The 12,888-nt window shown below is 45.0% G+C and overlaps 1 protein-coding gene across 5 annotated transcripts; it reads right to left on the bottom strand.

Moving 5' to 3' along the window:
* Positions 1 to 1,744: 1,744 nt before the first annotated feature.
* Positions 1,745 to 9,997, bottom strand: LOC139703270 (uncharacterized). 5 transcript variants are annotated; one of them, XM_071606428.1, is made up of 4 exons: positions 9,579 to 9,997; positions 8,215 to 8,449; positions 4,659 to 8,082; positions 1,745 to 4,344 (listed from the first exon to the last, which is right to left on the bottom strand). In XM_071606428.1, the coding sequence occupies exon 3, from the start codon at positions 6,591 to 6,593 to the stop codon at positions 4,893 to 4,895; it is 1,701 nt and encodes a 566-aa protein (XP_071462529.1). In that variant the 5' UTR covers positions 6,594 to 8,082; positions 8,215 to 8,449; positions 9,579 to 9,997; the 3' UTR covers positions 1,745 to 4,344; positions 4,659 to 4,892. The 5 variants fall into 5 exon arrangements, 4 of the variants coding, with proteins under 4 accessions (XP_071462529.1, XP_071462530.1, XP_071462531.1 ...); XM_071606429.1 differs by having other exon boundaries at positions 4,698 to 8,082; XM_071606430.1 differs by having other exon boundaries at positions 8,215 to 8,398.
* Between the last annotated feature and the right edge of the window lie 2,891 nt (positions 9,998 to 12,888).

Below are 12,888 nucleotides of genomic sequence, written 5' to 3'. Positions count from 1 at the left end.
TATTGCTTGGTTTTGATTTACTGCAAGGGTCAGGGTTAGGGCTAGTTTTACGAGTTGCATTAGGGTTAGGGCTAGTGTTTATGTTAGGCTTAGGCTTAGGCTTAGGGTTCGTGTTAGATTTAGAGTTAGGGATAGATCTAGGGTTGTGGCTAGGAATAAGGACAGGGCAAGTTTTATGGCTAGGGTTAGAACTAGGGTTATTGTTATGGTAAGGTATAGGGTAAGAACTAGGGATAGGGCTAGTGTGAAAGTTAGAGTTAGTCTTAGGGCTAGGGTTAGGGTTAGGGATAGGGTTAAATTAGGGCTAGAATTAGAGCTAGGGTTATTGTTCAGTTTAGGCCTAACATTAGATTTAGGGTTAGGGTTAAGTTAGAATAAGGATTGGCATTATAGCTGGGTTTAGAGGTAGGGGGGTTAGAATTAGGGCTAGGCCTATGGTTAGTGTTAAGGTTATGATTAAGGCTTGTTTTAGGGCTAGTATTAGGGCTAGGGTTTGTTTTAGGGTAAGGCTAGGATTAGGGCTCGGACTAATATCAGGTCTAGGGTTATCATTAAAATAGTTTTAGGGTTAGGTTTATGGATACAGGTAGTGTAAGGGTTATGTTTAGTTTTAGGTCAGGTTTAGAGCTTTGAGTATTATTAGGGTCAGGGCCTTGGTTAGGGTTTTGTATAGGTTATGGTTTAAATTTAGGGCTTGAATAAGCAATAAGGTTAGGGTTAGGGTAATGATAGGTTGAGGTTTAGGGTTTAGGTTTGGTTTAGGGTAATAGACAGCGTTAGGATTAGGGATCGGGTTAGGTTTAGGCCTAGGGTTAGCATTAGTGTTAGGGTTATAGTTATGGCAGTAAATAGGGTTAGAGCTAGGGTTAGGGCTAGGGTTAGGGTTATGATTAGGGCTAGGGTAGGGTTAGTGTTATGGTTAAAGCTTGGGTTAGGTCTTGAATTATGGCTAGATTTTATGTTAAGTTAGTGCTAGGGTTAGGGTTACAACTAATGTAAGTCCTGGGTTACATTTAGGGCTAAATTTATGTTTAGGGTTGGGGCTAGGTCTAGTGTTAGGTTTAGATTTAGGGTTAGGGTGATGTTTAGAGGTAGGGTTAGTGTTATGGTCAAATTCAGGGTCAGGGTTAGTTTTAGGGTTCAGCTTAAAACTCGAGTTAGGGCTAAGTTTAGGGTTAGGTTTAGGGTTTGGTTTAGGTTAAGGGTTAGGTTTATGGCTATGTCTGGATTTTGTTTTAGGGCTAGGATTAGGATTATGGCTAGTTTTAAGATTAGCATTAGGGTTAGGGTTAGTGTTAGGTTGTGGTTTAGGCTTAGGTTTAAAATTCGATTTAGAGTTAGAGTTAGATCTAGGTTAGGGCTAGGGCTAAGGATAGGGCTAGTGTTAGGGCTAGGATTATTGTTCCAGTAAGGGGTAGGGTAAGAACTAGGGATGGGGAAAGGGTGAGAGAGTTAGTCTTAGGTCTAGGGTTAGATTTAGGGTTAGAATTAGGGCTTAATTAGGGCTAAGATTAGTGCTAGGGTTAGTGTTAAGGTTAGGCCTAAGGTTAGGGTTAGGGTTAGGATTAAGTCTAGATTTAGGGCTAGGATAAGGACTGGGGTTTGTGTTAGGGTTAGGGCTAGGATTAGGGCTAGTGCTAATCTCAGGTCTAGGGTTATGGTTGGCGATAGATTTAGAATGTTTTATGACTAGGTCTGTAAAGGCCGGGCAAGCGTCGGAGGAAGAGACCACCAAGAGACTGTCTCATGCAACAGCAAAAGGTTTATTGGAGGTCCAGCATGCTGGGGCTCAGAGCTCACTTGAATAGAGCAAAGAGCCCTGAGAACAGCTTAAGCAGAGCTTATATACTTTCCTTGGAGAGGGCAGGAGGGAAGTTCATTGACAGGTCAGGGCGAGTGGGCGGTTTCCCTGCAACTGAGTGAGGGAGTACATTCTGCAGTTTGGCAGTTGGGGACAGCACATTCTGGGAACAAGATTAGCAAACAGTTCTCAAGATTTCAACAGTGTTTTGTTAAGCATACAGAAAAACAGAGTGACAAGTACCTATTTTATTAACCTTTCATCCCCCACTTCTTCTTCTGCCTACTTTTAATCATAAAAGTGATCATTGGGGGGTGTCCCATTTTATGTCTGCTTGTGGGTATATTGTTGTCTGATTACCATAAGTTTAACTTGTCCAACTTGAGCTTGGAGAAAGGAAACTACACAGTTGAGCAAACAGGGTCCTACAGTTAGCAATAATATGAGGATTATTAATGGACCGGCCAGGGCTGATAACCAGGGGGACTGTCTGAACCAAGACTCATACCACACTTTTTGGGCTTCTCTCTCTCACTGACGCTCTTCAAGGCGTCTTCTTAATTTACTCATAGATTCTTTTAAAACTCCAGTATGGTCGGCATAAAAACAACATTCTTCCCTCAATGCAGCACAAAGGCCCTCTTCTTTCATGAAGAGGAGGTCCAACCCTCGCCTGTTCTATAAAACAACTTCAGAGAGAGAGGTTAAAGATTCCTGCAAATCTGTGATGGAGGTTTCTAATGTCTTTAAGTTTTGGTCCATTGCTGCTTCTAATTGGGTCATTTTTTGTGTCCCATGGACCAGGGCAGTGGTTCCTGTGCCAACCCCTGCAGCAACTCCTATTCCTAATAGGATGGCTAAAGTGAGGGATACAGGTTGCCGGCGGATCCGGGTTGTATGCCCCCCTATTTGATCTTCAAACGAACCTGCATCATGATAGAGCACTCTGGGAAACATCTGCACCATTACACAATAATTTACAGAGCTGCTAAGTACCTGGGCTGAAATGCAAGGAGTTAACCCTGTGCCACATGCCCACCAGGTTCCATTTTCAGGGGTAAGGAAACCCTGTGTGGTGCTAATTTTTTTTTTTTTTTTTTTTATCTTGGTACATAAGTGTTGTTTACTTTTAGGTGGGGACCCTATACATAAGCCTGCCCCGGTTACTTCTGGGAGGGTTAACTTAGGATCTTTACCCCAATTACAGGAGGAACTCTGCACTTTTACTGCATAAGTCCCGTCAATTGCTATCCCTTCATAGTAAGGAGGAGCAGCGGAGAGACAGAGCCAATAAGACTGAGTGAGGTCTGGTTGCATGAAATTCAGTACCGCAAAGACTCCTTCAATTAGTCCCCATGGGGAGGGATTGACTTCACTCTGGATTGGGGAAGTAAACGAAGGTGAAACTTGAGGAGTATGGGAAAGTGAAGGGACCCTAGTAGATTTAGGTTCAGGAGGTCTATGAGGCCTAATTCCTGGCTTGAGGGGATTGGTCTCTATGGCTAAGGGAATTTCTTTTCTTTCAAACCGGATAGTGAACCAAAGGCCAAAATCATATCCTGTGGTGTAAAATCGCATTCCATAGGTTTTTCCTGAAAGCCATGTCCAGATATTTCCGTTTCTTCCTTTGGAGGTGAAGGTTATATTTAGGGGGTTACATAGGCTACTTGTGTCACATGGAGTAGGGTCAGCTAGTCCAGAAGTCCCCGTTTGGGGGTGCCATTTAAATGGGAGACATTGTTTGGGACTTAACTTAGTATTATTTCTTCCTACCCGAATCAGACTATCAGGGGAGTTTGGTTTCCACCAGGCAGCCCCTGTATGCGCACATCCCCATGACTTACAGAAGAAGTCAGCTTTTCCCCCACACAGCCGTGACTGTTTGCGGCTTCGATAGTCTGCCAGGCAAACATAGTAATCTAGGCTAGCCAACCTACATCTGGCTTGCATGTCTCTACATCCATAATGTTTGTTTCCATTATCTATGGTAAGGAAGGGATTTAATGAAATTTTAGTGGGATCCTCTTCATCAGGGATATCCCAATAGGAAAGACCCATAGCCAACTGACAAATGTCTGGGTGGAGAGATGGCCACCAGGTCCCTAAGGGGGCTGTATGCGAGATAGACCATACTTCCTGTCCAGTAGGATTTGTGATCAGCCATCACTGCTGAATGGGCTGATGAGGGTTAGGACTACTGGTGGTCAAGGGGAGAGTCCATAGCCCTATCCACATGGCAAATATGCAATTTGAGAGGGTTACCAGTCTTTTTTAATTTCCAGCCAGAGTCTGGACAGGGTGCAGGCTTGAGATGAGAGGCATGGATCCAGGAAGTGATTCCGTCTACCTTTACCACTGTAGGTGTTATAAGTAGCACCTGGTATGGTCCTTTCCAGCAGGGTTCCAGGGATGACACCTGATGTCGTCTTACGTAGACGAACTCTCCCACTTGATATTGGTGTGGAGTCCCTTTGTCCCCAGGTTGGTAGGCAGTGGCCAGCTGTTTCCACAGGTATCGCTGGGTTCTTTCAAGAGCTTTAAGTCTGTCAAGCAAGGGGTTGTGAAAGGAATCGTTAGGTCTTAGAGTTGGGGTTAGGTCCCTTACTGGAGGAGGGGCACCATAGAGAATTTCATAGGGGGTGAGGTTACACAAAGAAACAGAGGGAGTATTTCTTGCATGAAACAGTGCATAAGGCAGGAGCATAGTCCAATCTTTTATGCTGGTCTCTAAGCTTAATTTCGTTAAGGTCTCTTTAATGGTTCTATTCATTCTTTCTACCTGTCCTGAGCTCTGGGGTCTATAAGCACAATGTAACTTCCAATTAATCCCCAGGGTCCTGGCTAACCCCTGACTTACCTGGGCCATGAACGCCGGTCCATTATCAGACCCTATTACCTTAGGCAGGCCGTATCTTGGAAAAATATCTTCCAGGATCTTCTTGACCACCATTTGCACCGTTTCTTTTTTTGTGGGGAAGACTTCAATCCATCCTGAAAATGTACCTACGAAGACTAGAAGATATTTAAGTCCATACCTTGCTGGCTTAATTTCAGTAAAGTCCACTTCCCAGAATTGTCCTGGTCTGGTTACTCATAGGCACTTTCCTGCAAGAAGCTTGGAAGGGTAAGCATTAACCAATTGACAGACCCGACAGGCTTTTGTTACCCGTTCAGCTATTTCCTTTCGCTGTGAGTCGGGTAGTGGAAAACTTTGTTCTTGATCCTTCAGGAATGCCTGCAGTTTCTTTGAACCAAGGAGAGTGAGTTGATGTACATTTTTAACGTAGTGTAGGGCTTTCTGAAATTGCAGGCTGGGCTCAGTGAAATCGAGGAGTTCAGTGTCAGTGTCCTTAGATGTTAAGTTGTCGGGGTGCTCCGACGTAGTTAAATCTCCTGACTTATGTTCCCCCAGTGTGGAAAGTGTTAACATGGTTACTCTGTTTAGGGCTGCCAATTTAGCCTCTTCATCTGCCCTCCTGTTCCTGACCGCTACGGGATCGTTTCCTTTCTGGTGTCCTGGACAGTGCACTATAGCTAGTTCCCTAGGGCTTTGCACTGCTGAGAGTAGGCGGAGGATCTCATCTCTGTTTTTTATTTCCTTTCCCACCGAGGTTAATAGTCCCCTTTGCTGGTAGATAGCCCCATGTATATGAGCGGTAGCGAAGGCATAGCTGCTATCTGTGTATATGGTGGCCTTTTTGACTGCCGCTAGCTCTAATGCCTTCGTGAGGGCGATCAGCTCTGCTTTTTGAGCTGATGTTCCCTCTGGGAGGCTAGAGGACCAGATGACTTTAGTTCTGCTAACTATTGCTGTCCCAGCCCGCCACTTACTGTCCTGCAGGAAGCTGCTGCCATCAGTGAACCATATGACCTCAGGGTGGGGCAGTGGCTGATCCTTTAAATCCCGTCGTATACTGGTTTCTTCTGCCAGTATATGTTGACAGTCATGAGTGACGGGTCCTGATGATTGTTCAGGTAGTAGTGTAGCAGGGTTAAGTGGGACGGGGGATCCCAGCATTATTCTGTCCTTGTCAAGCAACAGGCTCTGATAGTGTGTTATTCTAGAGTTTGATAACCATCTGTCTGGTGGCTGGCGGATGATGCTCTCTAGAGCATGGGGGGCTATAATGGTTAGTTTCTGCCCCTTCGTTAACTTATCAGCATCCTTGATTAGTAGGGCCACCGCTGCTATAGCTTTTAGGCAATGGGGCCATCCACCAGCCACTGGGTCCAGCTTTTTAGACAAGTAGGCTATAGGTCTTTTCCAGGGTCCTAGAGTCTGAGTGAGCACTCCTCGTGCTATTCCTTTCTTTTCCTCAATGTAGAGAGTAAAGGGTTTTTCTACATCCTGGAGTGCTAAGGCCGGAGCAGACAGCAGCGCCCTTTTGTTGTTATCAAAAGCTTGCTGGTGCTCAGAGGTCCATTGGAATTGGGCATCTCTCTTTAACAGCGGGTATAAAGGAACAGCTAAGGATGCAAACCCAGGTATCCATAACCTGCAAAATCCAGCAGTCCCAAGAAACTCTCTGAGTTGCCCTCTGTTAGATGGGGGTGGTATCTGCACAACAGTTTGTTTTCTGGGCTCAGTGAGCCATCGTTTACTGCCCCTAAGGGAATAGCCCAGGAAGATTACTTCTTGCTGGCAAATTTGGGCCTTTTTGGCAGAAGCTCTATACCCGAGTTGAGCAAGCTCGGATAATAGTGCTTGGGTTCCAGACTCACAGTTTTCCTTGGTGTCAGCTGCCAGTAGCAGGTCATCCACATATTGAAGCAGGGTGACTTCGGGGTGCATAGTTCTGAAGTTGTTGAGATCTCTGTGGAGGGCTTCATCAAAGAGAGTGGGGGAGTTTTTGAACCCCTGTGGGTGTCTAGTCCAAGTTAGTTGACCAGACTTTCTGGTTTCTGGGTCTACCCACTCGAAAGCAAACAGCAACTGACTATCTTTATGCAGAGACAAGCAAAAGAAAGCATCTTTTCAGTCCAGAACTGTATACCATTTCTGCTCAGGGTTCAGAGTGCTGAGCAGATTGTACGGATTAGGTAGCATGGGGTGAATGTCCTGCACTCTGTTGTTGATCTCTCTTAGGTCTTGTACGGGGTGATAGTCCCCGGTTCCTGGCTTTTTTACTGGTAGCAGGGGAGTGTTCCAGGCCGATTGACAGGGCTTTAGGACCCCTAAGGCCAGATATTTCTGAATATGGGGCCTTATCCCATCTTTAGCTTCTTTGCTCAGAGGATATTGTTTGACATTAATTGGGGAGGCTGAGGTTTTTAACTCCACTGTTATTGGAGGTTGTTTCATGGCTAGGCCTAACCCAGCAGTTTCTGCCCAGGCATCTGGGTAATCTGTTATCCATTTCTGGGGTAGCTTGCCTGTTTGATCAGTCTTGGGGGGTGTAAAGAGTCGATGTTCATCTTCTACTGACATAGTTAAAGCCATGACTATATGAGTTTTTACTGAAGGATTTAGAAATTCCATTTGGTGGCCTTCAGGGTTAAAAGTTATTCTGGCCTGGAACTTGGTGAGCAGATCTCTGCTCATCAATGGGGCCAGGCATTCTGAGGTCACTAGGAAAGAGTGATGGACTTTTCCTTTCCCCAGGTCCATGGTCCTCTTACTTTCCAAGCCCGATATTTACTGCCGTTAGCCCCTTGAACTAGAGACCTTTTATTTGATAGAGGGCCCAATGGGGTTTTAAGGGCTGAGTATACTGCCCCTGTATCCACTTCAAAGTTTACTGGGATCCCCTCCACTTCAAAAGTTACCCTGAGCTCGGGGAGGGGATCCGAGCCCCGACTTTCCTAGTCATCCTCCAGAGTCAGAATGGCTGGCTGGCGTGGCTGTCTCTTTCTAGGGCACTCTTTGGCCCAGTTTCCTTTTTCTTTACAGTAGGGACATTGATCTGAGGCCAGAGGTGGCCTCTGGCGTGGGCCCAGGTATCCCTTCCTGTCTCCCTGTTTAATTTCTGGCCTATTTGTTGTTGTGACCAGGACCTTAGTCAATGCCTTAGTCTGTCTTTTGCTTCTCTCATCTTCCCTTTGCTCCTTTTCTTTCTCCCTCCTTTGTTCCTTCTCTTCCTCAGTTTCTCTTTTATAGTATACCTTCTTGGCTTCTCTGACCAAATCTCTCAAAGTCATATCTTGTAATCCATCTAAGTGTTGTAACTTTCTTTTAATATCCAAGGCAGCTTGCCCAATAAAGGCCATCGTGACAGATGCCTTTTGATCCTCTGCCTGAGGATCGAAAGGAGTATATCTCCTATATGCCTCCATAATTCTCTCTAGAAACATAGAGGGAGATTCATCAGGCCCTTGAATAATCTCTCTTACCTTGGCCAAATTACTTGGTCACCTAGCGGCCGCTCAGAGGCCCACTATTAGAGCCCGGTGATAAGTGGACAGATGCTCCCTACCTTCAGAGGTGTTGGGGTCCCAGTTGGGTCAGTTCAAGGGTAAGTCGGCTTCGATTATGTTAGGAAGTTGTGTCAGTCGCCCATCTGGTCCGAGGATATTTTTTCTAGCTTCCAGGAGGATTCTCTCTCGTTCCTCTGTCATGAAGAGAGTGCCTAGGAGTTGATGGCAGTCATCCCAAGTAGGCTGGTGTGAAAACATCAATGACTCAACCAGACCTGTGAGCCGGGTGGGGTCCTTGGAAAAAGGGGGGATTGTTATTTTTCCATTTATATAGGTCTAAAGAGGAGAAAGGCCAATACTGGTAGGCTTGCATTTCTCCTCCATGGCCATTGTCAATCATTGGCCCGTAAGGACTGAGGGGGAGTATCACGGGGGCTTCAGGGTTTTTAATCTTTCACCGCCAGTGAGTTCCTTTAGCCGGGCCAGCTTCCTCCAGGGGAGGAGGGGCTGTGTGTGCCACGGGGAAGTCATCTGGAGGGCGCTGGGCTGGCTCAGCTTCCTCCAATGTTGGAGAGGCTGAGTCAGCAGCAGGGGAATCACTTAGAGGGTGTTGGGGGTTGGGGGACAAGGGCAGGAGATAAGGAGGGGGAGGAGAGTTCAGTAGAGTCAAATCTTAAGACTCAGGGAGAACAGAGGGTGGAGGAGGAGGAGGAGCAGAGGGTTTGAGAGATAGAATCTTGGGGGAAGGAATAGGAGTGGGGGCAGGGACAAGGAAAGGCTTCACCCATGGAGGAGGAGATTCACAGAGGCCCTGCCAAGTTAAGATATATGGTTGTTGATCTGGATGGCTATGTGGCTCTGGCTGAAAGACAATATCTCTGACTTTTCGAATTAGCGGGGAGTAGAAAGATCCTCCTGGGGGCCATCTGACTCCAAAGGTGGGCCATTCTGAGGCACAGAGAGTCTGCCAGGTCCGGCATTTTACTGAAAAAGAAAGATTCTGAGCCCTTAAGCGGACTTTGTTCCAGTGATCAAGGGTCAGGGACAGAGGCGTTGAAGTGCTCTGTCCCATAATGAAAGATACACAAACAGTGAAAGCAATGACACAGACACAGACAAGACAATAAAGACAGACAATGGACGTCCAACACTGAGACCAGAACTGAGTAGTTGGCAAAACCCGATGGGCTGGCAATACCGAATCCGAAACAAAATATCACTGAGTCGAGGAGACTATTGTTCCTTGATTTCCCGAGTCCTCTGGGGCGTCCCCCAGGGACGTGGCCTGTGGCTCTGTGACACGTCTGTCAGCCACCGTCAGAGAGAGCTCACGCTCTTCACTGACAGCCACTTTGCCAGCCCTAACCTGAAACCTGAAACCTGAAACCAGAAACCAGAAACCAGAAAGAGGTGCCTTACTTACCCCGAGAGGAGCCCCTTGGGGTCTTTCATCCTCCGCTGCCGGGTCTCGGTGGAACCTCCAGATGTAAAGGTCAGGCGAGCGTCTGGAGGAAGAGACCACCAAGAGATGTCTCATGCAACAGCAAAGGGTTTATTGGAAGTCCAGCATGCTGGGGCTCAGAGCTCACTTGAATAGAGCAAAAAGCCCTGAGAACAGCTTAAGCAGAGCTTATATACTTTCCTTGGAGAGGGCAGGGAGGGAAGTTCATTGACAGGTCAGGGCGAGTGGGCGGTTTGCCTGCAACTGAGTGAGGGATTACATTCTGCAGTTTGGCAGTTGGGGACAGCACATTCTGGGAACAAGATTAGCAAACAGTTCTCAAGATTTCAACAGTGTTTTGTTAAGCATACAGAAAAACGGAGTGACAAGTACCTATTTTATTAACCTTTCAGGTCTAGTGTAAGTGTTAGGCTTAGTGTAAGGGTCAGTTTTAGAGCTAGGGAAATTATTAGGGAAAGGTTCAGAGTTAGAGTTTGTTTGAGGTTAGGGTTTAGAGTTAGGGCTCTTATTAGCTTTAAGGCCAGGGTTAGGATAATGATAGGTTTTTGTTTATGGTTCAGTTTAGGTTTAGGGTAATTAATAAGGTTAGGGTTAGTGATAGGGTTAGGGTTAGGTCTAGAGTAGCATTAGGGTAATGGTTATGGTTAGGATAATGGATAGGGTTACAGCTAAGTTTAGGGCTAGGGTTATGGTTAGAAATAGGTCTTGAGTTAGGGTTAGGGTTAGGGTTAGATCTAGGGTTTGGGTTGGGGTTATGTTTAGTGTAAGGGCTGGGTTTTGAGCTACGTTTAGGGCTAAGTGAGTGTTAAGTTTAGAGTTAGGTCTAGGGATAATATTGCAGTACGGTTAGGGTTAGGATTAAGTCTACAATCAACATTAGAGGTAGTTTTAGGGTTAGGGTAATGGATACGATTAGATGTAGGTTTAGGTTTATGATTAGTGTTAGATTGAGGGTTAGGCTTAGGGTTAGGGCTATGGTTATGGTTAGTTTTATGTTAAGGATTAGGTTTTGAGCTAGGGCTAGGTCTATGGTGAGGGTGAGGTTTAGGGTTAGGTCTAGGATTAGTTTTCTGGTTAGGTTTAGTGTTAGGGTTAGGCCTAGGTTTATCAATAGAGTTAGGGTTATGTTTAGGGTAATGGGTATATTTAGAGCTAGGTTTAGTGCTAGAGTTAAGGTTAGGAATAGGTCTAGGTTTAGGGTTAGATTTAGGGATAGGTGTAGGTTTATATTTAGGGTAAGGGTTAGCATTTGAGATAGGTTTAGTACTAAGGAGAGGGTTAGGGTAGGGTTAGGGCTATGATTTGTGTTAGTGTTATGCCTACGGCTAGGTTTAGGCCTAGGATCAGATCTAGGTTTTGTGTTAGGTTTAGGCCTAGGGTTAGGGCTATGGGTAATATAAGAGCTAGGTGTATGAATAGGGCTAGTTTTAGGGTTAGAGTTATGGCTAGGTCTAGTGTTAGGTATAGGTTTAGAGGTAGGTTTACTGTTAAAGTCAGGGTCAGTGTTCAGGTTAGAGTTAGGGTTAGGGTGAAAGCCAGAATTAGGGCAAGGTTTAGTGGTAGGGTTATTGTTTTTTAGGTTAAGGGTTATTGTTAGGGCTAGGACTAAGTTTTGTTTAGGTCTAGGGCTAGAGTTATTGCTAGATTTAGCATTAGGTTTAGGTCTAGGGCTAGTGTTAGGGTTAGGTTTAGGTATAAGTTAACTATAAGGCTTGTTTCAGGGTTCAGTTTAGAGTTAGGTTCAGGTTTATAACTATAATTAGTGTTAGTGTCAGAATAAATTTAGGGTTAGGTTTGGGTTAGATTTAGAGATAGAATGAGTGCTAGGGTTAGGACTAGTAATAGGGTTAGGGTTTGGCTAAGGCTAAGGATTAAGATTATGACTAGAGTTAGCATTATGGATAGGGTTTGGCTTAGGGTAAGGATATGGTTAGGGCTAGAGTTAAGGTTAGATTTAGGACTAGGGTTAGGATTAGGGTTACGGTTAAATCTAGTGTTAGGGCTCGTATTAGGGCTATTTTTGTGTTAGGGTTAAGGCTAGAGTTCGGGCTTAGGCCAATGTAAGAACTTGGTTTATGTTTAGGGTTAGTTTTAGGGATGATATTTGTGCTGGCCTAGTGTTAGCATTAGCTTTAGGGTTAGGGTGATATTTAGAGCTTTGGCTAGTTTTAGGCCTAGGACTTGAATTGGAGCTAGGGTTATGGCTAGTTGTAGGATTAGGGTTTGGTTTAAGTTAAGGTTTAGGTTTAGAGCAATGCCTCAGTTTTGTTTTAAGGCTAGGACTAGGGTTAGGGCTAGTTTTAGGATTAGCAATGTTATTAGGGCTAGTGGTAGGGTGAGATTTAGGCTTAAGTTTAGGGTTAGATTTAGAGTTATGTTTAGATCTAGGGTTAGGGCTATGGCTATGGTTAGGGCTAAGGTTAGGGCTAAGGTAACAGTTAGGGTTAGAAATAGAAATGGGGCTATGGTGAGAGTGAGTTAGTCTTAGGACTAGGGTTAGTGGTAGGGTTAGGGTTAGGGCTAAATTAGGGCTAGGATTAGTGCTAGGGTTAGTGTTAGTGTTAGGCCTATGGTTAAGGCTAGGGATAGGGTTTGTTTAATTGTTAGGGTTATGGTTAGTTTTAGGAAATGTGATGGGGTTATTTTTATGTTCAGGGCTAGGTCGAGGGTTAAAATTAGGGATAGAGCCAGGGTGAGGGTTTGGATTAGGATTAAGGTTAGGTTTAGGTCTAGGATGAGGGCTAGATTTTGTGTTAGGGTAAGGGCTAGAATTAGGGCTAGGACTAATGTCAGGTCTAGGGTTATGGTTATGGTTAGGTTTATGGCTAGGTCTAGTGTAAGGGTTAGGTTTAGGGTAAGAGTCAGGTTTAGAGCTGGGTGTATTATTAGGGTCAAAGTCCAGGTTAGAGTTTACTTTAGTTTAAGGTTTAGGGTTAGGGCTCAAATTAGCATTAAGTTTAGGATTAGAATAATAAATAGATTAGGTTTAGGGTTAGGTTAGGTTCCAAGGGAGGTAAAATGCCCCAATATAGTGTTAGTGATAGGGTTAGGTTTAGGGTAAGTGTTCGAGTTTGAGCTATGATTAGGGCTAGGCCAATGGTTAGGGTTAGTGGGACATTTAGTTTTAGGGTTTGGGTTAAGTTTACTGCTAGGTTTAGCATTATGGTTAGAGTTATGTTTAGGGTAATGGATAGAGTTAGAACTAGGGTTTGGCCTTGGTTATGGTTAGGATTAGGACTAGGGTTAGGGTTAGGGTTAGGTCTAGAGTTAT

Source organism: Marmota flaviventris, chromosome X, assembly GCF_047511675.1.
Source record: "Marmota flaviventris isolate mMarFla1 chromosome X, mMarFla1.hap1, whole genome shotgun sequence".
NCBI classification, from domain to species: Eukaryota; Metazoa; Chordata; class Mammalia; order Rodentia; family Sciuridae; genus Marmota; species Marmota flaviventris.
The sequence above is the reverse complement of the archived record's forward strand: the minus strand, read 5'-3'. Positions and strand labels throughout refer to the sequence as shown.

Coding starts and splice junctions, on each gene's coding strand:
- LOC139703270 (XM_071606428.1), bottom strand. CDS start 6,593: ATGCACCCCGAAGTCACCCTGCTTCAATATGTGGATGACCTGCTACTG.